The sequence below is a fragment of the Coregonus lavaretus genome (genome assembly GCF_964263955.1).
Source record: "Coregonus lavaretus genome assembly, chromosome: 4".
Lineage (NCBI taxonomy): Eukaryota > Metazoa > Chordata > Actinopteri > Salmoniformes > Salmonidae > Coregonus > Coregonus lavaretus.
In genome coordinates, this window is record NC_139991.1 from 45,616,033 (window position 1) to 45,643,978 (window position 27,946).

At 43.6% G+C, this 27,946-nt stretch overlaps 3 protein-coding genes across 3 annotated transcripts; 1 reads left to right on the top strand and 2 right to left on the bottom strand.

Annotated features, from left to right (window-relative positions):
• Nucleotides 1-698: 698 nt before the first annotated feature.
• LOC311127742 (uncharacterized protein) lies at nucleotides 699-7,692 on the bottom strand. The gene is made up of 6 exons (XM_084159610.1): nucleotides 7,401-7,692; nucleotides 5,014-5,178; nucleotides 4,669-4,852; nucleotides 4,482-4,561; nucleotides 2,426-2,526; nucleotides 699-1,789 (listed from the first exon to the last, which is right to left on the bottom strand). Exons 1-6 carry the CDS (start codon nucleotides 7,665-7,667, stop codon nucleotides 1,705-1,707), a joined length of 882 nt encoding a protein of 293 aa, XP_084015736.1. The 5' UTR covers nucleotides 7,668-7,692; the 3' UTR covers nucleotides 699-1,704.
• A 3,481-nt stretch (nucleotides 7,693-11,173) lies between these two features.
• On the top strand, nucleotides 11,174-14,858 carry cimip2b (ciliary microtubule inner protein 2B). The gene is made up of 6 exons (XM_084159611.1): nucleotides 11,174-11,322; nucleotides 11,986-12,209; nucleotides 12,313-12,467; nucleotides 13,029-13,161; nucleotides 14,217-14,429; nucleotides 14,616-14,858. Exons 1-6 carry the CDS (start codon nucleotides 11,258-11,260, stop codon nucleotides 14,711-14,713), a joined length of 888 nt encoding a protein of 295 aa, XP_084015737.1. The 5' UTR covers nucleotides 11,174-11,257; the 3' UTR covers nucleotides 14,714-14,858.
• A 1,700-nt stretch (nucleotides 14,859-16,558) lies between these two features.
• Nucleotides 16,559-26,325, bottom strand: LOC311127814 (AP-4 complex accessory subunit RUSC2; the record flags this gene model as incomplete). Its single annotated transcript, XM_084159695.1, has 9 exons — nucleotides 16,559-16,670; nucleotides 16,761-17,505; nucleotides 17,623-17,669; nucleotides 17,783-17,888; nucleotides 18,031-18,205; nucleotides 20,117-20,193; nucleotides 23,417-24,430; nucleotides 24,574-24,871; nucleotides 25,042-26,325. 9 exons carry the CDS (start codon nucleotides 26,323-26,325, stop codon nucleotides 16,559-16,561), a joined length of 3,858 nt encoding a protein of 1,285 aa, XP_084015821.1.
• Nucleotides 26,326-27,946: the final 1,621 nt, after the last annotated feature.

A 27,946-nucleotide genomic window follows, 5' to 3' on the forward strand; every position in this document is an offset into this window, starting at 1 on the left:
ATATAAACACAACATGCAACAATTTCAAAGATTTTACTGAGTTACAGTTCATAGAAGGAAATCAGTCAAATGAAAGAAATTCAATAGGCCCTAATCTATGGATTTCACATGACTGGGCAGGGGCACAGCCATGGGTGGGCCTGGGTGGGCATAGGCCCACCCACTTGGGAGCCAGGTCCACCCACTGGAAAGCCAGACCAAGCCATTCAGAATTCATTATTTTCCCCACAAAATGGCTTTATTACAGACAGAAATACTCCCCAGCACTCCCCTCCCCCTCCTCAGATGAGGTGAAGAAGCCGGATGTGGAGGTCCTGGGCTAGCGTGGTTACACGTGGTCTGCGGTTGTGAGGCCAGTTGGATGTCCTGCCAAATTCTCTAAAACGATGTTGAAGGCGGCTTATGGTAGAGCAATTAACATTCAATTCTCTGGCAACAGCTCTGTTGGACATTCCTGCAGTCAGCATGCCAATTGCATACTCCCTCAAAACTTGAGACATCTGTGGCATTGTGCTGTGTGACAAAACTGCATATTTTAGAGTAACCTTTTATTGCCCCAGCACAAGGTGCACCTGTGTAAGGATCATGCTGTTTAATCAGCTTCTTGATATGCCACTCTTGTCAGGTGGATGGATTATCTTGGCAAAGGAGAAATGCTCACTAACAGGGATGTAAACAGATTTGTGCACAACATTTGATTGGATCTTTTATTTCAGCTCATAAACAATGGGACCAAGACTTTACATGTTGCGTTTATATTTTTGTTCAATATAGCTTTCTTAATTGAGACAGTACATCTGTTTCTCAGTTGTCTGAAAGATTGCCAGTCCACCTTTCAGTTTTCCTTGCCTTGGCCTAGGCCTGATTTGTCATCTGAATGAGCTCAGATAGCTCAGAAGAAAACCAAGGGTTATATCTATCTTTGACTCTGAATTGTTTAAAAGGGGTGTGTATATGGAGTGAAAAAATATGGAGGAGACATTTTCTAGAGCCAACTCAGGGTCAGGAATACAGGAGACAGTGGCTAAATCGAAGTAGAACATGTAATGTAAAAACCCTTGAGTATAACGTTTTAAAATGTATCTTCTTAGTTAAACAAGGATTAGTATTTTTCTGTTTGGTATCTCTAATACATACTATGGGACAATGATCACTGATATCATATTCAAATACTCCAATAGAAAAATATTTATGGGGTTGTTAGTAAGAATTCAATTAATCAATGAGGATTTATCAGGGTTTTTCACAGCCGTGGGGGCATGGGGGGCAGTAAATCCCAGCAACAAATGTGTATTCTGGTTTACGGACACATCTACAACCAGTAAATGTGTAGTAGGTTGTGTAGATTAGTAGGGAAAAAATATAATTGAATCCCTTTTTAGATTTAATTTTAAGGCAGCAAAATGTGAAAACTGTGCAAGGGGTGTCTAGACTTTCACTAGCTACTGTATTGACGGACATCAAAGAAACATAAATACACATTAGCTACATATAATTGCAATATTAAAATATTATGGTACCTGAGGATAAATAACTACAAATGTAGAAGCAGACAATAAATATACATGTCAATATCCATATAATGAGATGACTAAATAGATTTGAGTCCTGTGCATCCACAGCTTTGTATTAAAGTGCTACAGTATGTACGTCTTAGAGGAGGAACATTACCAATGACTGTAATGTTGGAACATTCTGCTCTTCTCATTCTGGCACAGTTTTCCTTCTCCTGAACAGCTGTCCCAACCATCGCCCGCTAGCTTTCTTCACGGATGAATTAATCTGTTGGCTTTATGTGAAAGAAAAATCATGCACCAGAACCATTAAAGATTGCACGGAAGGAATATTTAAGTCTTACAACATAATTCCTTAAATGTACAGTGAGCACTGGTGTACCACACACCCCCGCAGCCCCAAGCACTGGTCCCCCCCACCCAGATAGCATATGAACACGTCATAAGCCATGGCAAAATGTTTAGAAAAACAGGAATTATGTTTTAAAACTGCAACATTTTCTCTCTGTCTCATGGCAAAATGTGTAGAATAGCATGAGATAAGTTATAAAACTGCACATTTTTATCTCTGCCCCAAGTCCTAAAATTTTATATTTTTGGGGGGGGGTTGGGAAGAGAGACCTTGCGGGGGGCCTCGTGAAACTGAGGTAAGCCACTGACAGTAAGCCTACTGTATGTGTGATTGTAAACAAAGAGGCCATTTGGGATGAGTCAGAGTGAATTTTCATGAACAGATGCCTAGGTTTAAATATATGCTCTCCACATCTCCTCAGCACACTGTGCATTATCTATGCAACAGTGCATCATTCCCATTTGGCTGCCATGTTAGAGCAGCCATGGACATTTTATAAGAGCATCATGCATAGTATGACAACACACACACTGTCCTCTAGGTGTCGATGTTGTCTCACCTGGTTTTCTCTGTGGTCTCCCCCCTCCTCAGAGAGCCAATCTTCAGCTTCCAAGTCTGTGTCCTACTTCCCTGTTTTTTGTTTCTTGTTTCTTGTTTCTCCTGGAGAGAAACATACTGTAGATATTTGTCAACAGAGACATTGATGCAGACTCATTCCAAAAACATTTACACATAGGCACAAGCATACAAGCATACTTTCACACAGACATACTCTACCATAAGTTTGCATGCATCTAACAACACACGCAAATACAGAAATACAGCTTAAATATTTGTGTCTATTTAAGTGTGTGTACAATATGAGTAAGTGTGTGTGTGTGTGCATGCTTGTGTTTGTGTGTGTGTTTGTGTGTTCGTGCATACAGTTGAAGTCAGAAGTTTACATACACTTAGGTTGGAGTCATTAAAACTCGTTTTTAAACCACTCCACACATTTCTTGTTAACAAACTATAGTTTTGGCAAGTCGGTTAGGACATCTACTTTGTGCATGACACAAGTCATTTTTCAAACAATTGTTTACAGACAGATTATTTCACTTATAATTCACTGTATCACAATTCCAGTGGGTTAGAAGTTTACATACACTAAGTTGACTCAGCCTTTAAACAGCTTGGAAAATTCCAGAAAATGATGTCATGGCTTTAGAAGCTTCTGATTCTCATTGAGTCAATTGGAGGTGTACCTGTGGGTGTATTTCAAGGCCTACCTTCAAACTCAGTGCCTCTTTGCTTGACATCATGGGAAAAAGAAAAGAAAAATTAGCCAAGACCTCAGAAAATAAATTGTAGACCTCCACAAATCTGGTTCATCCTTGGGAGCAATTTCCAAACGCCTGAAGGTACCACTTTCATCTGTACAAACAATAGTACGCAAGTATAAACACCATGGGACCACGCAGCCGTCATACCGCTCAGGAAGGAGACGCGTTCTGTCTCCTAGAGATGAAGTGCAAATCAATCCCAGAACAACAGCAAAGGACCTTGTGAAGATGCTGGAGGAAACAGGTACAAAAGTATCTATATCCACAGTAAAACGAGTCCTATATCGACATAACATGAAAGGCTGCTCAGCAAGGAAGAAGCTACTGCTCCACAACCGCCATAAAAAAGCCAGACTACGGTTTGCAACTACACATGGGGACAAAGATCGTACTTTTTGGAGAAATGTCCTCTGGTCTGATTAAACAAAAATTAGAACTGTTTGGCCATAATGACCATCGTTATGTTTGGTGTAAAAAGGGGGACTTGCAAGCCGAAGAACACCATCCGAACCGTGAAGCACGGGGTGGCAGCATCATGCTGTGGGGGTGCTTTGCTGCAGGAAGGACTGGTGCACTTCACAAAATAGATGGCATCATGAGGAAGGACAATTATGTGGATATATTGAAGCAACATCTCAAGACATCAGTCAGGAAGTTAAAGCTTGATCGCAAATGGGTCTTGCAAATGGACAATGACCCCAAGCACACTTCCAAAGTTGTGGCAAAATGGCTTAAGGACAACAAAGTCAAGGTATTGGAGTGGCCATCACAAAGCCCTGACCCCATCCTACAGAAAATGTATGGCCAGAACTGAAAAAGCGTGTGCGAGCAAGGAGGCCTACAAACCTGACTCAGTTACACCAGCTCTGTCAGGAGGAATGGGCCAAAATTCACCCAACTTATTGTGGGAAGCTTGTGGAAGGCTACCCGAAACGTTTGACCCAAGTTAACCAATTTAAAGGCAGTGCTACCAAATAATAATTGAGTGTATATAAACTTCTGACCCACTGGGACTGTGATGAAAGAAATAAAAGCTGAAATAAATCTTTCTCTCTACTATTATTCTGACATTTCACATTCGTAAAATAAAGTGGTTATCCTAACTGACCTAAGACAGGGAATTTTTATTAGGATTAAATTACAGGAATTGTGAAAAACTGAGTTTAAATGTATTTGGCTAAGGTGTATGTAAACTTCCGACTTCAACTGTACATGCATGATTGTGTGTGTGTGTGTGTGTGTGTGTGTGTGTGTGTGTGTGTGTGCATTTTAGTTTAGTTTACGTCATCTTACCTGGTTTTCATCATCCCCGGGCTGCTCAAGCAGATCCTCTAGACACAGGTACCTCCCTCCAGACACTTCCTTCACCTTCTCTAAAACACACACAATTCATAACCTTCAGTTTCAACCCAAATACACCAATGATGACACAGTATTTCACAGTGTACACTGTGGGAAGTAACATTGGATGGTCACTCACTTAGATGTCCCATCATAAGTGTTGTGTCCGATGCTGACCTCCGTCGAAAATGCTGATGCACGTTACTATTGTTTTGAGATGATTGGTAGGGTAAGTCCTCATAATCTTTGACTTCAAGTCTTTCATTGGCAGAGGGGCTGCCTTCCTCAGAAGCCTTGAAGTCACACTGGTTGCGTTCTGAATTCTATATGGATAGAAACATCAAGTCAAATGTTGTTAATTACCTGTTACACTGACTGTGTCAATGCTCACAGCAAATATAGTCAAATATTGACTTGTATATAGCTTCATCCACATAATTCTCTATTTACACATGAGATGCCAAATGTCAACATATCTTTTTACCTGTCTCCCCTGCTGCTCCCGGAGAGCATCCATCTCCACCTGTAACCCTTGGTTACGTATCTGTAGCCTGGCGATCTCCTCCAGCATCCGGCATACCTGCTTCAGGTAGCCCAGCCCAGGGGTGAGCCCCTCATACTCCTCCTCACACACATCCTTCTCCCTGATCTGTAAAGACGACACATGCAGAGACTTACACAAGGAAGATAACAGTGCACATGGAAAAGTATACTGTAAATTAACTCTGGCATATTACTTCACAAAACATTTATTGCTCTGAATAGAATAGCAATCTAATGCTATGACTTCTGGGGCAGCAGACCTGATATTTTCATTGCTTATTAGTAACTAATCAGCAATCAACTTGTGTTGTAGATATGTGGTAGTAGAGTAGTGGCCTGAGGGCACACACTTAATGTGTTGTGAATGTATTGTAATGTTTTAAATTGTATAACTGCCTTAATTTTGCTGGACCCAGGAAGAGTAGCTGCTGCCTTGGCAGGTACTAATGGGGATCCTTAATAAATACAAAATACATAAAGTGCTCCGTCATTAGGAGCAGGAAATACATATCTTCCCCAAAGAGAGCTAAGCTAATGAGGTGGCCTTTAACTGGCCTTTGCCTTCCTCATAAACACTCAGCACCCTGTCTCTGTGTCCTGCCGAGAGCAAAGACTAATATCCCCATTTAATAAGACTTGTACAGGAAGAAGACTTCCTGTACAACTGTGGCAAACATGAAACACAAACATCTCTCTGCTTCATTACACCAAACATTGTCAACACTCTACATGACCACTGGATAATAACATTACAAAGAGGAATCCTTGGTGCAGAAAACTGATAATTTGTCTAACGATGAATTAGTAAATAACTTTTCCCCAATGGGACTGCCGTCGCTTCGAACATGTGACGCAGAAGCGCGACATGTCCGTCACAGTCTTATCAACAACACAGCAGACTGCTCAACACAATACCCACACACTCCATCTGTCCAGGAAGCACCACACCAGCTTGGCTCCATTCCACTCATGCCTGTTGCTCACCTGGACAGACTGGTTCACAGACTGGTTCACTGTCTGACACACTACAACAGGGGTACACATACTGTATTTGCTAGATGGCAAAGCTCCGGATGGATACTGTTATTTATCGGCGTAGTAACAAACCCCACTTGGTGACCCATGCAACCCCAAATTGTTCAAACTGTTCCCACCCTTCTTGTTGGCGGAGAGAAAATGTTGCCATTTTAAAGATCATTCCCTGCAATTCTACACATTTTGCCATGAGGCTGATAGAAAATGTTGCAATTTTAAACCTAATTTCCTGCAATTCTACACATTTTGCCATGTCTTATGTGTGTTATGGTACCCGAGTGACTCAACAAAATCAATGGGGGCGCCCTAGGGGGTCGAAGCCCCTGAGCACGTAATCTTGTCATGATAACTACAATATTTAGATAGCTGGTTAGCCTAACTTACCTATCTAGCTAACATGGCCACCAATTGATCAACTGGACATTTCTCATCTGACAGGTTTAAAATAGCTCTCTAAGGTCTGTCAGTGAATGACAATAAGAGGAAAACTGCCCATGCACTACCAAATTTCAAAATTGAACCTTGTGCATTCATTCTACTATTACAACTCTCAGCAGCAGTAAGTTAAAAGCCTGACTCAGTTCCTAAATAAAGCGAACATATTTGAAAGATGATAACCTACAGACACGACAGTGATTCAGTCGATGCAATTAGTGTTTGTCTTTCTGTGTGTCTAACTGTGTGTGTGTGTGTGTGTGTGTGTTGCAACTGTTAACTGTGGTAATGGTAAAAAGCTAATTTCCTCCCTGACATTCCTTCAGTTCATTGTAAAAAAAAGACATGAAATGATTTATGCTCAGTATACTGCTTGAACATGACAATGGACTTCCGTCCGGCATATTGTGTAATTACGTAATAACATATGTCATAACAACAACAGTGATAACAATCCGATTCTAATGTATGTTCAATACATTTGCGAATAATCTTTCAAATGACTACTGAAAATGTTCCATACAAACCAAGAAGAGGAAAAGAATGCCAAACAAAACTATCAGATGACTGAGATTTTGGAGAAAAAAACTAAACACTATGGATCACACTGTCTAGTCCCAAACTCTAGATTACATTTACATTTTTGTCATTTAGCAGACGCTAGTATCCAGATCAACTTACAGGAGCAATTAGGGTTAAGTGCCTTGCTCAAGGGCACATCGACAGATTTTTCACCTAGTCCGCTAGGGGCCTTTCAGTTACTGGCCCAACACTCTGAATCGCTATTACTTTGAAGACAAGAAAACAGTCAGAGAATCATAAGATTTAAGTAAACAACTCCTTTCAATATAAACCCACCTCTGTTTCTGTCTGAGCAGGCAGTGTCTTGTGATGTGGGGAGAGGCCTCCTCTGTGTTGCAGCAGATCTGTTGAGGCCTGTTTGTCCACTACTGACTGGCTGACTGTCCTCCTCAGACCAATGCTCCCTGACCTGTGACCTGCCCTCTGGATATGGGTCACTGAGTGAGGTGACGGTAGTGAAGCGGTGTGACACCGCTGTCGGGGCACATTGTCTCTGTCTCCAGAGTATGCCCTCCTCAGTGCCTGCTCCACTTTTAGGTGCATGACCGCGGCCAGCTCCCTGTGCCGCTGAGCCCTGGGGCAGAGGGACAGGGAGGAAGAGGAGGAGGAATATGTCAGAGAGAGGACAGGAGAGCACGGAGGAGAGGTAGAGGGGAGTCCATCCTCTTCCCTGACTGTAGGATCAATATCTGTATTATCCATGGACACAGAGGGAGGAGAGGAGGAGAGAGAAGCCTCAGAACAGATCTCCACCCCTGAATCCTCTGTATCAGACCGCATCAGTGTCCCCACGTCAGATTTAGACATGAAAGTGGTCCCTGAAAGCGTGAGGGAATCTCCAGAGTCACCCCCTTCCCACTGGCCCTCCAGAGCTACTCTCTCCTGGGGGCCTTCAGTCACCCAGGTCTCCAGAAGATTGCCAAATATGTTGTACAAATCCATCTCAAAAACCCAAATCCTGTCCCCTCTTCACTCTTCTTCTCTGAAATGGTAGCAGCACGAGGTGAGTTTGTGATGTAGAATTTGAAACATCCCTGATGCTCCGCCTATATTCTTATGACACACCTCCTCATCAATCATCCTGTCACAGCAGTGATGCTGCATGCATATGGAGGCCTGCGCTGAGCGGCTGTTCCCTGGCATATTGCTGTGGTTTGTCTTGGGAGTATGACTCACGCTCACTTGAGCCCCCAACTCCCCCCACCAAACACCATAAAACTCAGGTATGACAGGGGCAAGTCATGACAAGGCCAAAGTGATAGCTACACCATGTGTCAGTCCACATACTGACTGTGGTGCTTCTCAACCAGTTATCTCCTGATGAAAGATCAATCTTTTTGGACAATAATACCATACATAGCAGAGAGGTTTGTCATATATGTGAGTGGGTAGGTGTGACGTAAGGTGTGACAAGACATAAACTAGGTAAAACATCTGAAATAACTCCAACACAACGTGATATCTGAGATTCATAACTTATTGGAATGTGTAGAAGGAGCATTCCTGTCTGGTGATTCTGATAAGGATCTACATTCCAGTTCCCTATTGAATAGTGACAGTATGTTTCATCAGCTTACAAACACAAAGAAGACCTTTACATCAAGATGTCCACACAATATTGTGGGTTGTCACTCAGTCATGAAGTTTGTACATGGCCTACAGCTCCAGAGGCTGTGACGTATCTGAGCCACTTACTTACACAAGCATAGCCTACACATAGGCTGTCACTCACTTAATTTAAATGTGGATTTACACATAACTAATTTGTTTTGAGTGTACAGGCAGAATCGGCACCTGTAAACACTGATGTGAAATGCAATTGTCTCTCAGGAATATGATATTAGATTATATGTATGTATGTATTCTATGTATTTCTACACAGGCCCTATGATAATAATAATAATAATAATAATAATAATAATAATAATAATAATAATAATAATAATAATAATAATAATAATAATAATAATAAATATAGCTGCGAGCAGCAATGAACGGAGTTCACAGGATGACAGAAAGGACACAAGATCAGTTGGATAACAAAGCAAGCACTATATCATGCAGGAACTATCCTCCTTTATGTGCAATCATATGAATCTAAATACAAAATCTGGAGTGAATCTGACATATGGTTCATGAGGAGAAGATTATTTTGAGTATTAGTGTTAAATATGAAAATAATTAGTTTCCTTGTTTTTTGAGATATCAATACCAAATTCAGTGTGGTTCATTTTAGGGATGTCCATGATAGCGATGACACGTTTCAAGGTGATAGGCCACTGTGGAGTGGATTTACAGTGGTTTGAATGGACACGTAAAATCTGATTTTTGATTTGTCAATAACTCAGCCATCTTTTGACCAATCACTTAGCTTAGCTTTTTCAATCTAGGGTAAGACATGTACCATGGGCCTACATTCCACATTTGGGTGTCATTTGGTCCTATGGTTCATGAGAATAAGATTTTTAAAGTATTTTTTGCATATTTTAGCATATTAGCCTATGTGCTAATATGCATCTACTGATACGGTGTGGCCATTTTGAATACATCAACGTTATTTTCTCAAACTCTTTAGGGACTATTGTGATGAGTCCAAATACCACATTTGGAGTGAATCTGACTTTTAGTCCATGAAAATATTTTTTTGCGTTACATAGTAATTTTATTTATTTATTAATAGTTTCCTTATTTTTTCCGATATTAATGCTAAAGTTAACATGGTTCATCATGCTAATGTCTTTGCTGACCCTTTCAAGTTGATTAGCGCTAATAAGCGCTATATAAAATACATATATTATTAGGGGTACAAAGGATTTATATGGACCCGTAAAATCAGATTTCCTGATTTATCAATAACTCAGCCCTCTCTTAACCATTCCCTTAGCTTTTCTCAAACTAAGTTAAGATATGTACCATGGGCCTGCATACCACTTTTGGTGTTGTTATGATTTATGAGAAGACGTTTTTAAAAAGTTTTCCAAACTTTCCAAGATGGAGGAAAATCTATCCTGATAGACCTTAAGGGTCCTTGAGGCTAATTTGTTCTGCATGAGCACGTAAAAATGTATGCACACATGAATGTAAGTCGCTTTGGATAAAAGCGTCTGCTAAATGGCATATTATTTATTTATGAGGAAAGACACCTACATACAACGTTTCAAGTCTGTAGGTCAAACTGGGCAGTGGATATGAGCCTCTAGTTTCTGTGTGCCAAATTAGTAAAAAGTTACCAATCTATGCTTGAGTTATTTGACCATGTCAAGGGAAAACAATTACAAGAACAACAATAAGTTTCACAGCTTTACTGTGAACACCTTATAATATTATATATTTATTCAAATTCAGGGAGCTGGCAGTTCATGGGAGACGGTCTTCCACAGCTAGATTATGATGCAGTTCAGAAGAGGAGTAGTCTGAGTGGCCCAGGAAATATAGGCTCAGGAAATATCCCAGCCAATGCAGCAATGCTGCTTTAACTGACCAGGTGTCGCTATTTCATGCCACATAAACTGTATATCCTTTCAGATATGTAATTTTCTTTCAAAATGAACAATTAATTAATCAATTAATTTATGTATCTATTTTTCCCATAGGAAAATATAAGATATGATAATAAAAAGTGGGGGAAACATGTGAGATGGCTAAAACACAAAACCAGGAGGGCTAGTGTAAAAACAACTCTGGCTGTAGAATAAAATAAAAATAATCAAATACAACTATTGAATATGTGAAACGTAAATATTTGGTAGGCTAGTGTTTATTACAATGACACTTTACACCTGTTTGACCATAAGGTGCATGGGAATGTGTGACGGCGGTGCTTATTTGCCACTGCGGACTGAAGGAACAAGCTGTAGCCTACAGTACAGTACTTAACAACCACAACCACAACAACAACAACAAGAAGCTTTAGAATGTTGGGGGCAAAAGGCGCGCAGATGACCGTCTTACCTCACAATGCCAACAATGACAGAATAATGGATCCTTGACCTGGTCTAGACGCAGAAATATCTCTTCGCGCTGTCCGCATCCTCTCCACCTGCCAACCATCCACAAACACAGAACTGCAAAGTTTGGCTGCTGTCCGGCGTGCATCTCGAGTTCCGTGTTCAGTGGTACAGTGTGCGGTCAACATGGAGGAATTCCCCCCAAAATTCAGCAAGGTGCTGGTGACGCCAGATCCGCAGTACATACCGGGGTAGATAATTCACATTGAAACTAACACTTTGCTTTTGAATTTCAGCAAATTAATTCATTAAATATACACTCTAATTAGATGTGTGTTATATTGAGATGTTATTTGTATTACCTGCATGGTGTGCTATTTATAGTGAAATTCTAAACCTTTTTAATGATGCATTATTGTATTCGTGCGTAATTCCATTGATTATATGCTTGCGCATACCTTTACATTTTACTTGATTATATTTCGCCATTTTATGTCTTTACACATAGCATGCATACATTCGGCCAACTAGAGGCTTGAGGAATTAACACAAACAATTTAACAAACCTACATGACATTTCCATGAGCAAGAACAAGTCCAGTGCTCGAGGCCAAAAGTATTTTGTGGTGGCCATCACCCATGGCAACCGTTCCCAGGAAGGTTGAACTCAGAGGCTAAACTCCCTGACATGAAGGAACACAACACAGCTTAAACTAACTACCATGAGATCCATACAGTCACCTTTCACCTCAATAAAGACTTTGATACAAGCGTTGTAAAAAAAAAAAAAGGGGGTTCAAATATTTACACTAGGCCTACTGTCAACATGACAGAGAATAAATCCAAAAAGGCCTGTTTGAAATCTAATTACAATCCTCACCACAACCACCACCTCTCTCTCTCTCTGTCCTCAGGTATGCAGGTTACTGTCCCCAGCTGAAGTACCACCTGGGGAAGACCTACGGCCAGCTGACTGCCAAACTGCTGTCCTCTCCAGAGGTGTCTCGCTCACGTCGCCTGGTCCTCCACACGGGCCGCTTCCCCTCCACAGAGACAGACACCGGCCCGCGGGACGAGAACTGGAGGAGCCACCATGGAGAATGCAGGAATCTGGAGACGATGATACCGGGCTACACTGGTAAACACACTGTTACTCAGTTTTCATACATTAAGTAGAACTCCCTCATCTCTTCCATCTGTAAAGTATGCTTTTGCATTGTGTACTCTGGTGTCTTTTGCAGGCTTTGTCCCCAAAAGCCAGAACTACTTCTCCCATACCTACGCTGAGACGTGTCGCGAGGCCCTGTCTGAGTTTGACCGAGACCAGCAGAGGAGGGTTCGTCTGGCATCAGCAGACATACCGCTTGTCAGCAACACCACCAATTCCGAGTTTAAAGTAATCAGCTCTAATCTCTCTCTCACGTACACATGCACTCTCTCACACACACACACACACACACACACACACACACACACACACACACACACACACACACACACACACACACACACACACACACACACACACACACACACACACACACACACACACACACATCCCTGTTTAATAATCCATGCTGAGATCCTGTGTCACTGTCAGTGTCATTTATCACTCACTGTCTCAGTCTAAACGAGGCCAGCTGCACAACCTGGAGAGCTCTCCAATCATAGACCACCCACAGATTCAGACCAATTAAGTCTCTGAGATTCACACCCATTATCTCTCATTGTGTAGGAGCTGACAGGAATGTTCAATAACACAAGCAATTACTGTTAGCCACTTATGTTGATTGAATGATAACAACTTTACATTGATACCATGCGAGAAAATCTTATCTTCTTATAATCAAAGGTCTATAGTCTGGGATAGGGCCTTTGGTAGGAGCCAGAAGCTTGAATACCTTCTTTGTCTCAACCATAGTGTCTGTCTGTCTGTCATTCTGTCTATCCCCTTCAGCCTCGGAGACTGAGCACCCCTCTGACGGCCATCTCCAAAGATCCAGCCCCCTACGAGGCCCTGGACCCCTGGAAGCCCAAAGTGTCTCCGTACTTCATGGAGGACAGCAGTCCACACAAGTACTTCATCTCAGGTCGGTACAGTATGCCAGACATACCATTTTAAATAACTAGGCTATTTCAGCCACAACCGTTGCTGACAGGTGTATAAAATCGAGCACACAGCCATGCAATCTCCATAGAGATACATTGGCAGTAGAATGACCTATACTGAAGAGCTCAGTCACTTTCAACGCGGCACCGTCATAGGTCTACGTCAGCACAAGAACTGTTCGTCGGGAGCTTCATGAAATGGGTTTCCATGGCCGAGCAGCCGCACACAAGCCTAAGATCACCATGCGCAATGCCAAACATCAGCTGGAGTGGTGTAAAGCTCGCCGCCATTGGACTCTGGAGCAGTGGAAACGCGTTCTCTGGAGTGAAGAAAGACGCTTCACGATCTGGCAGTCTGACGGACATATCTGGGTTTGGCGGATGCCAGGAGAATTCTACCTGCCCCAATGCATAGTGCCAACTGTAAAGTTTGGTGGAGGAGGAATAATGGTCTGGGGCTGTTTTTCATGGTTCGGGCTAGGCCCCTTAGTTCCAGTGAAGGGACATCTTAATGCTACAGCATACAATTACATTCTAGACGATTCTGTGGTTCCAATTTTGTGGCAACAGTTTGGGGAAGGCCCTTTTCTGTTTCAACATGACAATTCCCCCATGCACAAAGCGAGGTCCATACAGAAATGGATTGTCGAGATCAGTGTGGAAGAACTTGACTGGCCTGCACAGAGCCCTGACCTCAACCCCATTGAACACCTTTGGGATGATTTGGAACGCCGACTGCGAGCCAGGCCTAATCGCCCAACATCAGCGCCCAACCTCACTAATGCTTGTGGCTGAATGGAAGCAAGTCCCCACAGCAATGTTCCAACATCTAGTGGAAAGCATTCCCAGTAGAGTGGAGGCTGTTGTAGCAGCAAAGGGGGGACCAACTCCATATTAATGCCCATGATTTTGGAATGAGATGTTTGACGAGTAGGTGTCCACATACTTTTGGCCATGTAGTGTATGAGTGTGCAGCACAATCAAATGTATATGAGTCTCTGTATTGACTAGATCTTCCATTGGGGCATGTATTCAGGTTTCACGGGGTACGTGCCCAAATCTCGCTTCTTGATTGGCACGGGCTATCCCATCACCACCAACAAGGCCCTGGTCCAGTTTGGGAAGGAGATGAGGAGTGACCCCACCTCCCTGCGCCTCCCTGGGTACGAATCAGGAGTCCTGCCCCCCATCCCCACAGTCTACCCGTCCCACCGGGGCCTGCTGCCCTCCTACACCGGCCATGTTCCAGGTGGGCCTAAACCTCATCAATACACTATATAGTACGAAGCCTCACACACAGCTCTGAAATCTCCATATTTTGTTTAAAAATGTATCATATCATCACTTGGTAGATCAAATGTTACTATAATGTTATTGCTTAACTATAATATTATTTTGAGATCTTCAGTTAAGTTTACCTTCAATCTGCCCACAGGATACAAGTTCAGGTACGGCCAGACCTTTGGGCAGCTTACCCACAATGCCCTGGGGCTGAGCGGCACTCAGAGGAAGATAGAGGCCAGAGCCCAGTAACGGAGGTACAATCCACAAGACAATCACATGACTTAATAAAGAACTAGGGTAGAGAACACATCGTGGAGTTGTTTTGAGTGATGAATCCAAGGACTTTGAAATAAATGCATATGTCTGTGGAACAGCAAAACCTTGGTCTGTGGACTATGTACATCCCAGAGTGAAAAATAATAATGCCTGATTTTTTTATATGAACAGAACAGGTACACACTGCAAATATGGGCAGTGGAAGGCTGCTTCTCCTGTATTTAGCGATATATATATATATATATATATATATATATATATATATATATATATATATATTTTTTTTTCTACTGTACAAGTGAATGTGAAACATAAGTCACAAGATAAATCAATACTTTTTTATTCGTAAAGGTTGTTTGTCACAGGGAATTTACACTCATAGAGGGTGCATTCTTCTAAGAGGAAGGACAGTTAGGTTGGGAAGGAAATATGAGAGGGGTTATGATAAACTCACTTTCACATTATTTACTTTTACGTCATTTAGCAGACGCTCTTATCCAGAGCGACTTACAGTTTTTTGTTTTTTTCATACCCCCCGTGGGAATCGAACCCACAACCCTGGCGTTGCAAACACCATGCTCTACCAACTGAGCTACATCCCTGCCGGCCATTCCCTCCCCTACCCTAGACGACGCTGGGCCAATTGTGCGCCGCCCCACGGGTCTCCCGGTCGCGGCCGGCTACGACAGAGCCTGGATTCGAACCAGGATCTCTAGTGGCACAGCTAGTACTGCGATGCAGTGCCTTAGACCACTGCACCACTCGGGAGGTCTATAATAACCAAGTCATTCCTGTCACGCAAATTCAGACTTTGCCTTTCTCTTTCTCCTTAGCTTAGTAGTACTGGCCTATCAAAACAGTGTACACCTGAAACACAACATGATAGCTTTATATTGTGCAAACAACACCTAACAGTGCCACAAATCTAGAATTTGCTTACCTAAATATTTACAAAACTCTACTTCTCTCATTTAAAAAAACTGTATAACAGGATATTGATATAGGTAGTACAACCACACACAGTAGTAGGCCTAAATTAGCACCTAATGACTCATTGAACATTTGTTTTTACACATGCACAGAAATCTTACCATGCTACAGTCGGGATTACCTCATAAACATGTATTAACTTTGTCTAGTTGAATGTGAAGGCAACCTCCTTTTGGAAGGTAAGCCACTGCACAAGGCTGCTGACTGGCATAATATGTGGCACTAGTAAACATGGCTAGTAAAGATTGCCTTTCTGCATTTCTTTGTTGTCCTTCCAATCACACATAGGATAGTCACAGTGTAGGGGTTGGAAGGTAGAGGATCAGATTGAAACTATTAGGAGAATAGGATGCTACTGTATGGTATGCATGCAGCTCCATTACACACTAATTGGTTTCTTCTGCAGAGTCTGGGATGGTGTACAAGGCTTTCAGATCCTAAGGCAAGACCCTAACGTTGGAGGAGCCTCTCTGACCACATAGTTTGATTGACAGGTTCACAGGGAGAATCTATTGCATAAATCCCAATTCATGACAGATGAACAGAAGCACTTGTAAATCTAATAGTACATGGGGGGAGTTGTTATTGCCTAATAATAACATAGCAAAAAGTATTACCCATGCTCCGATAGTTGTATCAATTGTTCTAATGTGCTTTTCTGATCAGTGTGAGTGTGTTCTAGCTTACGTGTCTGTGTGCAACACTGTGCACTACAACACTGACTCAGGATCATGCGGTTGAGATTTTTGGTAGTGTATCTTTTCTTCTCTTCCCTACCCCTCTCCACTCATCAGAGGGTTGGGTGAGTGTGGTCCTGGGGCACCATGTCTATGTCTGGTGTTTCTGGTCAGGCTGTGGAGCTGGGAGTTTCCCTGACCACACTGTCTGAGCCAATAGGCCCAGCTGAGACCTGTCCAACTGCAGCCACTGTGAAGGTCTCCTTCAAGACAAGAGAAATACAGTTATTAAGGAGGAACTGTAATAACACCATAGGAACAGGTTAGCCATAGTTCAGTTCAGTAATTCTGACCTTTTCTGGGTCTGTGTCCCATTGAGGTTTTGAGGTGCCCTCTGTGTCCTGGTAGAGGGATTCCTTGCTGCTCCAAACAGCTTGGCCCAGCGTAGCCCACCCTGGGAGAGGCTCTCATCCTGGGTGTCTGCCTGCATCCTGGGGGTCTCCATCCCAGTTCCCTCCCTCCTGCCCTCCGGTGAACTCTCCTCTTCTATCCTCCCTTCCATCTCCTGCTGAGGCTCAGGGTGGATGACATCCATGTAAATCTGTCCATATTCCACCCCCTCCACCCCCCCCTCCACCACCCCCTCTGCGTGGGCAGGCCGTCTCTGCCACCACCCTGGACTGGTGGCTGACCACAGGCTCCTGCTAGACTTGCCTAAATGCCTCGCCCACTTCTCCTGACCCATGACCTTTGACCCCTGGGTGGACCCCTGAAGATGCTGTACCAGCTGGTGTGGGTCACCTGGTGGCCTGCTGTTATCTCTGGGTCCATCCATAGAGCCATATGCCCCCTGTCTGTCTCCTCTGTCTCCTCTCAACAGGGGCCAACTGGTCATGAGAAAGGTGGAGCATGGTGGAGCTTGTTCCCTGGAGCAGAGCTGTCTGTTGTTCAGCAGGCGGGGCTCCAGCAGCAGGTTGAGGTCAAAGGGTAACATGGAAAGAGGCTGCAGCAGGAGGAGGAGCTCCTGGAACATAGGCTGACACTGCCCATGTGACATGGCGAGGAAACCCCATGGATGGTAGTAAGCTGTCACCTTGTCTGGGGAGAGGAGAGTTGGAAAGAGTATGAGAGAGGTACGTTCTAAGAACATTATGTTTTCTAATAACAATTTGGAGAAGTTAAAAAAAGAGCCTGTCCTTTAATCTAAACACATACCTTTTTGGTTGTAGAGGTGATTTAGCCAGAATTCCAAGGCCCTCAAGCTAAAAGAGAGAATATAAGTCCCTAATTTTACAATAATAACATTTCATAAATCACCATTAGAACACAATTTGATATACTAAAAAAGACTGTCTGAGACTTGACAGGGACTCACTTGAGCAGGCCCATGATGAAGGCTCGTAGTCTCATACAGTGGCTGGTCAGCAGGGAGCACTGCCTCACCTTGGACAGCAGGCTGTGGAGCACCTGGGTGGTAGGGCCTTAGACAGGAACAGAGACCATTAAACTACAACCCCCATTAGCAACTGCAGCACTGTAGTCGTACCATCATCAGCATCAAACCTACCACAACCACCATCCTCATCATCATCATTACCATCATCACCACCATGTGTCTCTCACCTGCCTGAGTGGAGGCATCCACCACATTCCAGGCGTGGTTGCGTCGATGACCGATGATCAGGTCCAGTTTGTGGTCCCTGAGGCCATCCTGCAGAATGTTCTGGATGGTGGGACACAAATGCTCCAGGACTAGACCACCAATGGTGGGACTCCTAGAACTGTTCCCTAGCCGGATCTGGAGAGAAGTGGGACATTATCATATCATGATCAATAATTACACTTTAATAAAAAATATAATAACATACAGTACCAGTCAAAAGTTTGGACACACCTACTCATTCAAGGGTTTTTCTTAATTTTTTTACTATTTACTACATTGTAGAATAATAGTGGAGACATCAAAACTATGAAATAACACATGGAATCATGTAGTAACCAAAAAAGTGTTAAACAAATAAAAATATATTTTATATTTGAGATTCTTCAAAGTAGCCACCTTGATGACAGCTTTGCACACTCTTGGCATTCTCGCAACCATCTTCATGAGGAATGCTTTTCCAACAGTCTTGAAGTAGTTCCCCCATATATTGAGCACTTGTTGGCTTCTTTTCCTTCACTCTGCGGTCCAACTCATCCCAAACCATCTCAATTGGGTTGAGGTCGGGGGATTGTGGAGGCCAGGTCATCTGATGCAGCGCTCCATCACTCTCCTTCTTGGTCAAATAGCCCTTACACAGCCTGGAGGTGTGTTCTGGGTCATTGAAAAACAAATGATAGTCCCACTAAGCGCAAACCAGATGGGATGCAGAATGCTGTGGTAGCCATGCTGGTTAAGTGTGCCTTGATTTCTAAATAAATCACAGACAGTGTCACCAGCAAAGCTCCCCCACACAATCACACCTCCTCCTCCATGCTTCACGGTGGGAACCACACATGCGGAGATCATCCGTTCACGTACTGTGCGTCTCACAAAGACACAGCGGTTGGAACCAAAAATCTCAAATTTGGACTCATCAGACCAAAGGACACATTTCCACTGGTCTAATGTCCAAGTCTCTTCTTCTTATTGGTGTCCTTTAGTAGTGGTTTCTTTGCAGCAATTCGACCATGAAGGCCTGATTCACACATTCTCCTCTGAACAGTTGATGTTGAGATGTGTCTGTTACTTGAACTCGGTGAAGCATTTATTTGGGCTGCCATCTGAGGTGCAGTTAACTCTAATGAACTAATCCTCTGCAGCAGAGGTAACTCTGGGTCTTCCTTTCCTGTGGCGGTCCTCATGAGAGCCAGTTTCATCATAGCGGTCCTCTGTAGCTCAGCTGGTAGAGCACGGCGCTTGTAACGCCAAGGTAGTGGGTTCGATCCCCGGGACCACCCATACACAAATAAATTAAATAAAAAAGAATAATAATAATGTATGCACGCATGACTGTAAGTCGCTTTGGATAAAAGCGTCTGCTAAATGGCATATTATTATATTATATTATATTATATATATTATATAGCGCTTGATGGTTTTTGCGACTGCACTTTAAGAAACGTTCAAAATTCTTTACATTTTCCGGATTGACTGACCTTCATGTCTTAAAGTAATGATGGACTGTTGTTTCTCTTTGCTTATTTGAGCTGTTCTTGCCATAATATGGACTTGGTCTTTTACCAAATAGGGCTATCTTCTGTATACCACCCCTACCTTGTCACAACCCAACTGATTGGCTCAAATGCATTAAGAAGGAAAGAAATTCCACAAATTAACTTTCAACAAGGCACACCTGTTAATTTAAATGCATTCCAGGTGACTACCTCATGAAGCTCGTTGAGAGAATACCAAGAGTGTGCAAAGCTGTCATCAAGGCAAAGGGTGGCTACTTTGAAGAATCTCAAATATAAATTTGTTTAACACTTTTTTGGTTACTACATGATTCCATATGTGTTATTTCATAGTTTTGATGTCTTCACTATTATTCTACAATGTAGAAAATAGTAAAAATAAAGAAAAACCCTTGAATGAGTAGGTGTGTCCAAACTTTTGACTGGTACTGTATATTTATGGGAGTTGATTCATCCTATTCAGGGATACTGTCTGTTTTTGTGAATTGGTTATTCTAGTTCCCTTCAGATTGCTTTTAGCTCTGCTGGACTCTACCTTTTCCCCTGGATCTCGACTGGTGCCAAAATGAGCCATGATCAAATCCACTGCCAAGCTCACAGATTTCAGCAAACCTGGAGAAACATGGAAAGAAGCACATCAGGAGTTAGCTCATTTCATATTCTGTGCCATGCAGGGGGGTTATCAAAATGCCTGAGGGACTGACATAAAACAGATTATATTAATTAAACAGAAACATCAGACACTGAATAAAAAGGGTGTATATACAGAACCACATGGGAACATCCATGATTCATCTCCCTTCCTCCCTTCCTCTCTCCATCTTGCTCTGGCTCGCTCTAAAATGTCAGGGTTCTTTATGCATATTGAATCTGCCTACAATGCTCTCCCCTGCCAAACGGACAGTACATCACTGTGCAAGCATTGCTTTCACAAGACAATGTGCATACAAGCATGTGATTGACATTTACATTGTTTGGTGATAATCATGTGTGTCTGTATTGTGACACTAAAATAACATAAATCTGTGAATCATATATCCAGCGTATCAACAACACTGCACCCACTGCAACAAACACTCACTGGAGCTTGCACAATCACATACACATACACAAACACACTAAATGGTTCAGCCAATCCAATGCAGGGAGAGAAAAATAGGTCATGTTTTAAAGAAACCCCCTTCAGGGTATTGAAGGCACTGCTACAGCAAGCTCTGCTGCTGCTCTCTTTAGAACCCAGCAGCAGCACAGAATAACAGACAGTGTAGGATTCCAGTTTCCCATAATAACTGTTCAGTAACAGTCTAATTACTCTCCATCTTGAGATAACACTAGATTACTGACACTGTCTACCTACCACACACATCCTCTGATTATACGCTGACATCACACACAGTCAACATCACATCATACAATCCACATTATATGCCCTCAGCTCAAAGCACCCTTAACCCCATTAACTTAACTCAGTTTTGCTCTACGACCCCCACAAGCTTCTTGGGACTCGTCTGAAGTCGGTACAGCCGATACTGTACTGTCTGTAGCGTCCGTACAGTTTGGGTTTCACACTAACTATGACCCCTCTGTAAAGGTGAGACTCTCCCGAACACGTACAGTACCAGTCAAAAGTTTGGACACACCTACTCATTCAAGGGTTTTTCTTTATTTTTACTATTTTTTACATTGTAGAATAATAGTGAAGACATCAAAACTATGAAATAACACAAATGGAATCGTGTAGTAACCAAAAAAGTGTTAAATAAATCAAAATATATTTTATTTTTGAGATTCAAAGTAGCCACCCTTTGCCTTGATGACAGCTTTGCACACTATTGGCATTCTCTCAACCAGCTTCACCTGGAATGCTTTTCCAACAGTCTTGAAGGAGTTCCCACATATGCTGAGTACTTGTTGGATGATTTTCCTTCACTCTGCGGTCCAACTCATCCCAAACCATCTCAATTGGGTTGAGGCCAGGTCATCTGATGCAGCACTCCATCACTCTCCTTCTTGGTCAAATAGCCCTTACACAGCCTGGAGGTGTGTTGGGCCATTGTCCTGTTGAAAAACTAATGATTGTCCCACTAAGCCCAAACCAGATGGGATGGCGTATCGCTGCAGAATGCTGTGATAGCCATGCTGGTTAAGTGTGCCTTGAATTCTAAATAAATCACAGTGTCACCAGCAAAGCACCCCCACACCATCACACCTCCTCTTCCATGCTTCACGGTGGGAACTACACATGCGGAGATCCTCCGTTGACCTACACTGCGTCTCACAAAGACACAGCGGTTGGAACCAAAAATCTCAAATTTGGACTCATCAGACCAAAGGACAGATTTCCACCGGTCTAATGTCCATTGCTCGTGTTTCTTGGCCCAAGCAAGTCTCTTCTTATTATTGGTGTCCTTTAGTAGTGGTTTCTTTGCAGCAATTCGACCATAAAGGCCTGATTCACACAGTTGAACAGTTGATGTTGAGATGTGCCTGTTACTTGAAGTCTGTGAAGCACTTATTTGAGCTGCAATTTCTGAGTCTGGTAACTCTAATGAACTTATCCTCTGCAGCAGAGGTAACTCTGGGTCTTCCTTTCCTGTGGCGGTCCTCATGAGAGCCAGTTTCATCATAGCGCTTGATGGTTTTTGCAACTGCACTTTCCGGATTGACTGACCTTCATGTCTTAAAGTAATGATGGACTATCATTTCTCTTTGCTTATTTGAGATGTTCTTGCCATAATGTGGACTTGGTATTTTACCAAATAGGGCTATCTTCTGTATACCAACCCTACCTTGTCACAACACACCTGATTGGCTCAAACGCATTAAGAAGGAAAGAAATTCCACAAATTAACTTTCAACAAGGCACACCTGTTAATTTAAATGCATTCCAGGTGACTACCTCATGTATCTGGTTGAGAGAATGCCAATAGTGTGCAAAGCTGTCATCAAGGCAAAGGGTGGCTACTTTGAATCTCAAAAATAAAATATATTTTGATTTGTTTAACACTTTTTTGGTTACTACATGATTCCATATGTGTTATTTCATAATTTTGATGTCTTCACTATTATTCTACAATGTAGAAAATAGTTAAAATAAAGAAAAACCCTTGAATGATTAGGTGTGTCCAAACTTTTGAGTAGTACTGTACATGTCGGTTGTTTTGCTCTAGGACACCCACAGGCTTCACAAAACTCGTCTAAATGTACCCCGGTACCAGTTTAAAAAATGTATGGAAGTAATGTATATATGGAGACTTAAGTGAAAAAAGTAAGGGGTTAAATAAATAAATAAAAGACTTCCTGATCTCTCAGATATGACTTCCTTTAGATTTTTTTTTTGGACTATCTGTTGTTCCATGTAGTGAATCTGTTATTCAATGTGTTTGTATGGGCTAATAGCAGTAAGGCAAAATAAAAATGTTCATCAAATAATTTTTGTGTGTATTTCTTTGATACTTCAAGGGGTCTTAAAATTCCTAATAAAAAAGAAAAATGAACCATGGAATGACCTTCTTAAAACAATTCCATATAGTTTAGTAGAACCCTACCCCCCCCCTCCCCCCCCCACCCCGGCTTAGACAGGGCTTTGACTTGCAAATTCGTAACATATTGTACGTTTGCAAATTCGTAACATATAATTGAATTGTAATTCGTAACATATCATACGAAATGGTTGATGGACATCCACAAATGAATACATACCATACGAAACCTAACATATCATACTAAATGGAGTGTCTCGGATTTACGTACAGAATAATACAAAATGCTCTGAGACCAGTTTGATCCATGCTCTATCACCTATACATAGATCAAGCCCCTCCCTTGCCCTCACCTCTCCTCTGCAGGTGGCTGATGGACAGAGACTCGTAGGAGGCTTCAGGTGACAGGCAGAACTCCACAGGTGGCCTACTGTCACTCAGGCTGAAGGAGTCACAGTGCTGTTGTTGATGCTGCTTCACACTGGGCCCTGCAGACACCAGAGGCTGCAGAATGGTGCTCAGAGAGGACATAGGGGCCACTGATGAGAGAGCAGCTGTCAGGCTACGATGAGAGGCTGCAGACCCAGCCATAGGGACTGAGGATAGTGGGGTTCTCTTGTGGGGCAGTAAGGGTGGGTCTGGAGAGGAAACCAGCAGGTCTGGATGATGGATGTGACTGTCAGAGGGTGACATGGTTGCTACTTGGGAGATGGGACAGTGAGGGCTGTGGGTCAGGAGGAATGGGTTGAGGCTCTTCTGCTCTGGGGACAGGCGAATGAGATCTTGGCAGATCTGAGCCATGCCTTGGCTACGTTTGATTGAATCTTTACAATGAGACTGGTTTGGGCTACTGTTGGCCTGACCTGGGCTGGGGTAGGTTTGGTCTAGGTCTTCATAGAGCTGGTCCTGGCATGAATAAGCCTGGGTTAGTTTGGTATGAGATTGTTTTGTGCTTGTTTGCGCTTGTTTTGGACTGGTCGAAGTGAGACCAAGGCTAGTGTGGGGCCTGTATGGACTGGAGTGTGTCCAGTTGAGTCTGGACTGGAAGCGTTCTGGACTGGGGGTGCAGGTGGAGCAGGTATCAGAGCTGGAGGGGCCTTCCAGGAGGATGGCTCCATAGCTGCCTAGCGGTGAGGGACGCAGGTGGGTCAGGAGTCTGTTGCCTTTGCCTATGCACTTGGACCCTGGCTGGGAGCTGAAGCTAGGCTTGGTGTTCTTGTGGCTGATGTACTGGTCCAGCAGGGAGCTCAGGGGCTGGCTCTGAGGTTTACCTGCCGGGGGAAGCAGGACGAAGGGCTGGATGGGCAGGGAGGTGGGCCTCTGAGCCTTACTGTAGCGCACCATAGGAGTGGCCCATGAACATGCCCCTGAGAGAGAGAGAGAGAGAGATAGAGGGAGGGAGAGAGGGAGGGAGAGGGGATGAAAAGTTTTAAAGATAAGGAAAAAACAAGGGTAGATCAGCTGAATCGTAATTTCGCATGTAAAAATACCAACTGGTTTGTTTTCTTACCCTCCTCCTCCATCTCATGGTTTGTTGACACAGAAGGGTAGTAGGACACATTGATACTGCCTTGGTTGGGACTCAGGAGTAGGGGGGAGTGGATGCTACTCTGGCCCAGGGAAACTGCCTCCTGGATGGGACACAAATCCTGGGAGGTGTGGGAGTGGCTGGAGCCCTGGCAGCTGTCTGTATGTCTCTTACAGTAGGCAATCTCAGCAAAGGTGACATGCTGGGAGTCCCAGCTCATACAGCGAGGACGGTGCAATGGGGTAGCTCTCCTCTCTTCTTTGTCTAAGCCTTCTTCCTGCTGGCCATGGAGAAACAGATACAATTTGGATTAGTTGACAGGAATGTCAACTGCTATGAAAGTAATTCTGCTCATCATACAACATCTTACAAATTAGACAAAACCTGAAGAAGAAATACAAAAGGTGTGCATCTTTTTAAACATGCTGTAAGTCATTGTGGTATGCCAACCTGTTTTGCCCCCTGGCTCTGCTCTCCTCGGGCCTTACTGAAGAGGAAGTAGTGGCCATCTGAGGTGACGCTGGTGGTGCTGGACCAGGCTGGGCTGGGTGAGGCTGACTGAGATGACAGGTCACAGGTCACCAGCTTGTAGTACTTCTGGGTGGTCCCTGTGGGCAGCAGCCTGGCCTGGCTCTGGAGACAGGAAGTGAGGTCAGAGACCTCCAGAGAAGACAGGAGGCCCTGGTTGTCGGGAGAGTAGACATTACAGTTTGAGTCCATCGCCTGTGGTGACCAGCAGGGGACAGAATGCCCCCTGTCAAGAGAAGAGGAGATTGTTCTGCCCCCCTGACTGGGGCCAGCAGCCTGAGGACCCTGGGGCTCCTGGGGGAAAGGTTGCAAGTTTAGGAAGACAGAGCCTTCTGCTGGCTGGGATGACTGCACTGCAGGACTGCTGAGGTCATTTGGGATGGCAGGGTTGTTACTCTTGTTGTAGATGGCGCTGAAGTTGACGAGAACCCCATCTGAGCTGTTGCAGGAGGAGTCTGTGACGTACTCCAGAAGACCATCAGAGAAAGACTCAGGGAAACATTTTGGTTGGCCATAGCTGAAGTAGTAGCCCTCATCACCACATTTTAGCACATTATCTTCAACGTCCTCCAGTCTCTCCTGCTCCCCATAGTCCGTCAACACAGTTTTACCCCTGTTTTCATGGTTCTGACTGACTGATTGGCTAGAAGGTTTGGAGGTCCGCCTCCCAGCATTACTCAGGGCCCAGTTAGAGTTCCCATGCAACTGCAGCACAAAAGAGGAGTCCTCATGGTATCTGTGCAGGTTATCTCCATCACTATCGTCATCCTCCTCATCTTCATCCACCCCTTCATTAGGGAGAAAGGAGTTGTGTAGACGTAAAGTACCTCTAACTACAGGGTATTCTTTATGTCTTTGAGAGATGGTCATCTGTGATGCCTCCTCCTCTGATGATCCAGAGTCACACTTCCCACTGCTGTCACTGCCCCCCTCCCCGTCCCCCTCGCCCCAGTCCTCCTTGAGGCTCCAGTAGCTGGAGGAGATATGTCTGAGGCTGTTGTGGAAGGGCTCTCTGTGGAGGTTGTCTTGCTCGGGGAGGGAGGCAGTGCGCGTCAGACCCACGGAGCTGGAGCACAGTCGACCAGGCCTCTTGGAAGAGCTGCTGCACAGAGCCGTCTGCACAGGAAGCTGCCAGGGGGGGAGTTGCACCAGGGGGAAGTGACACGTGATCAGGGTGTCCCCTGATAGGCTGGCCGTCCTGTTCATTCTCTCAGCTCAGCAGTTGATGTTATTACTGAAAGAGTCTCCATGCTCCGAAGGAAACACCTGAAACAGGAGGAAAGGAGAGCATTAATGTGGTCCTCTGTAGCTCAGCTGGTAGAGCGCGGCGCTTGTAACGCCAGGGTAGTGGGTTCGATCCCTGGGACCACCCATACACAAAAATGTATGCACACATGACTGTAAGTCGCTTTGGATAAAAGCGTCTGCTAAATGGCATATTATTATTATTAAATGGGTTATGATGACACTAGAACAGATAAGCAGCCCAATGCTACTATGACTAGTCCGACTCAGACTACTACTGCATCCTCTGCCCCAAGCCATCGGCATGGCCAGTGGGCCAGAGCTGCATGATTCACTCAGTCAGCCGTGGCGTGCTCCCTTCCTCCCTCCTCCCCACCTAGCAAAAGTCACCCATAGCTACTCATAGTCTGTCTGACTCTGCACTGCAACTGGGGCAGCAATACTGCCTGATAACCAACAACGACGAGACAGCCTATAGGAATGAGGTAAGTGAACTGGCATTGTGGTGCCAGGACAACAACCTCTCCCTCAACGTCAGCAAAACAAAGGAGTTGAAAGTTGACTTCAGGAAGCAGAGGATGGAACACACCCCAATCCAAATCAATGGGACTGCAGTAGAGAGAGTCAGCAGTTTTAAGTTCCTCGGCGTCCACATCACAGAGGACTTTACATGGACTAACATACTGTATAAAACTTGATATTTGATAGTCTGATAGAAAGACATGTTACACAACACAGCCATTCTTGTACACCTCTTAAAGGCCCAGTGCAGTGAGAAATGTGATTTCCCTGTGTTGTATATACAGGTAACTGCCAAAATAAAGGAAACACCAACATAAAATGTCTTAATAAGGCTTTGGGCCACCACAAGCGGCCAGAACAGCTTCAATGTGCCTTGGCATAGATTCTACAAGTGTCTGTAACTCTATTGGAAGGATGCAACAATTAGCAGCACGGCTAGCTCAATTGTTAAATGCTTAATAATGACAAATAACACTGTCATAAATGTCATTAATGTAAGGAAAGAAAGGTAGTGTTTTATGTCACGCGATCTGTGAAGACTCCAAGCATTAAAACCTCTTAAGCTGACAGTCCCCGAAATCGTGCACTATAATTACTTTTAAAAATATGTAAGGGTACCAGTCAAAAGTTTGGATTCACCTATTCATTCAAGGGTTTTTCTTTATTTTTACTATTTGCTACCTTGTAGAATAATAGTGAAGACATCAAAACTGTGAAATAACACATATGGAATCATGTAGTAACCAAAAAAGTGTTAAACAAATCAAAATATATTTTATATTTGAGATTCTTCAAAGTAGCCACCCTTTGCCTTGATGACAGCTTTGCACACTCTTGGCATTCTCTCAACCAGCTTCATGAGGTAGTCATCTGGAATGCATTTAAATTAACAGGTGTGCCTTGTTAAAAGTTAATTTGTGGAATTTCTTTCCTTCTTAATGTGTTTGAGCCAATCAGTTGTGTTGTGACAAGGTAGGGTTGGTATACAGAAGATAGCCCTATTTGGTAAAAGACCAAGTCCATATTATGGCAAGAACAGCTCAAATAAGCAAAGACAAAC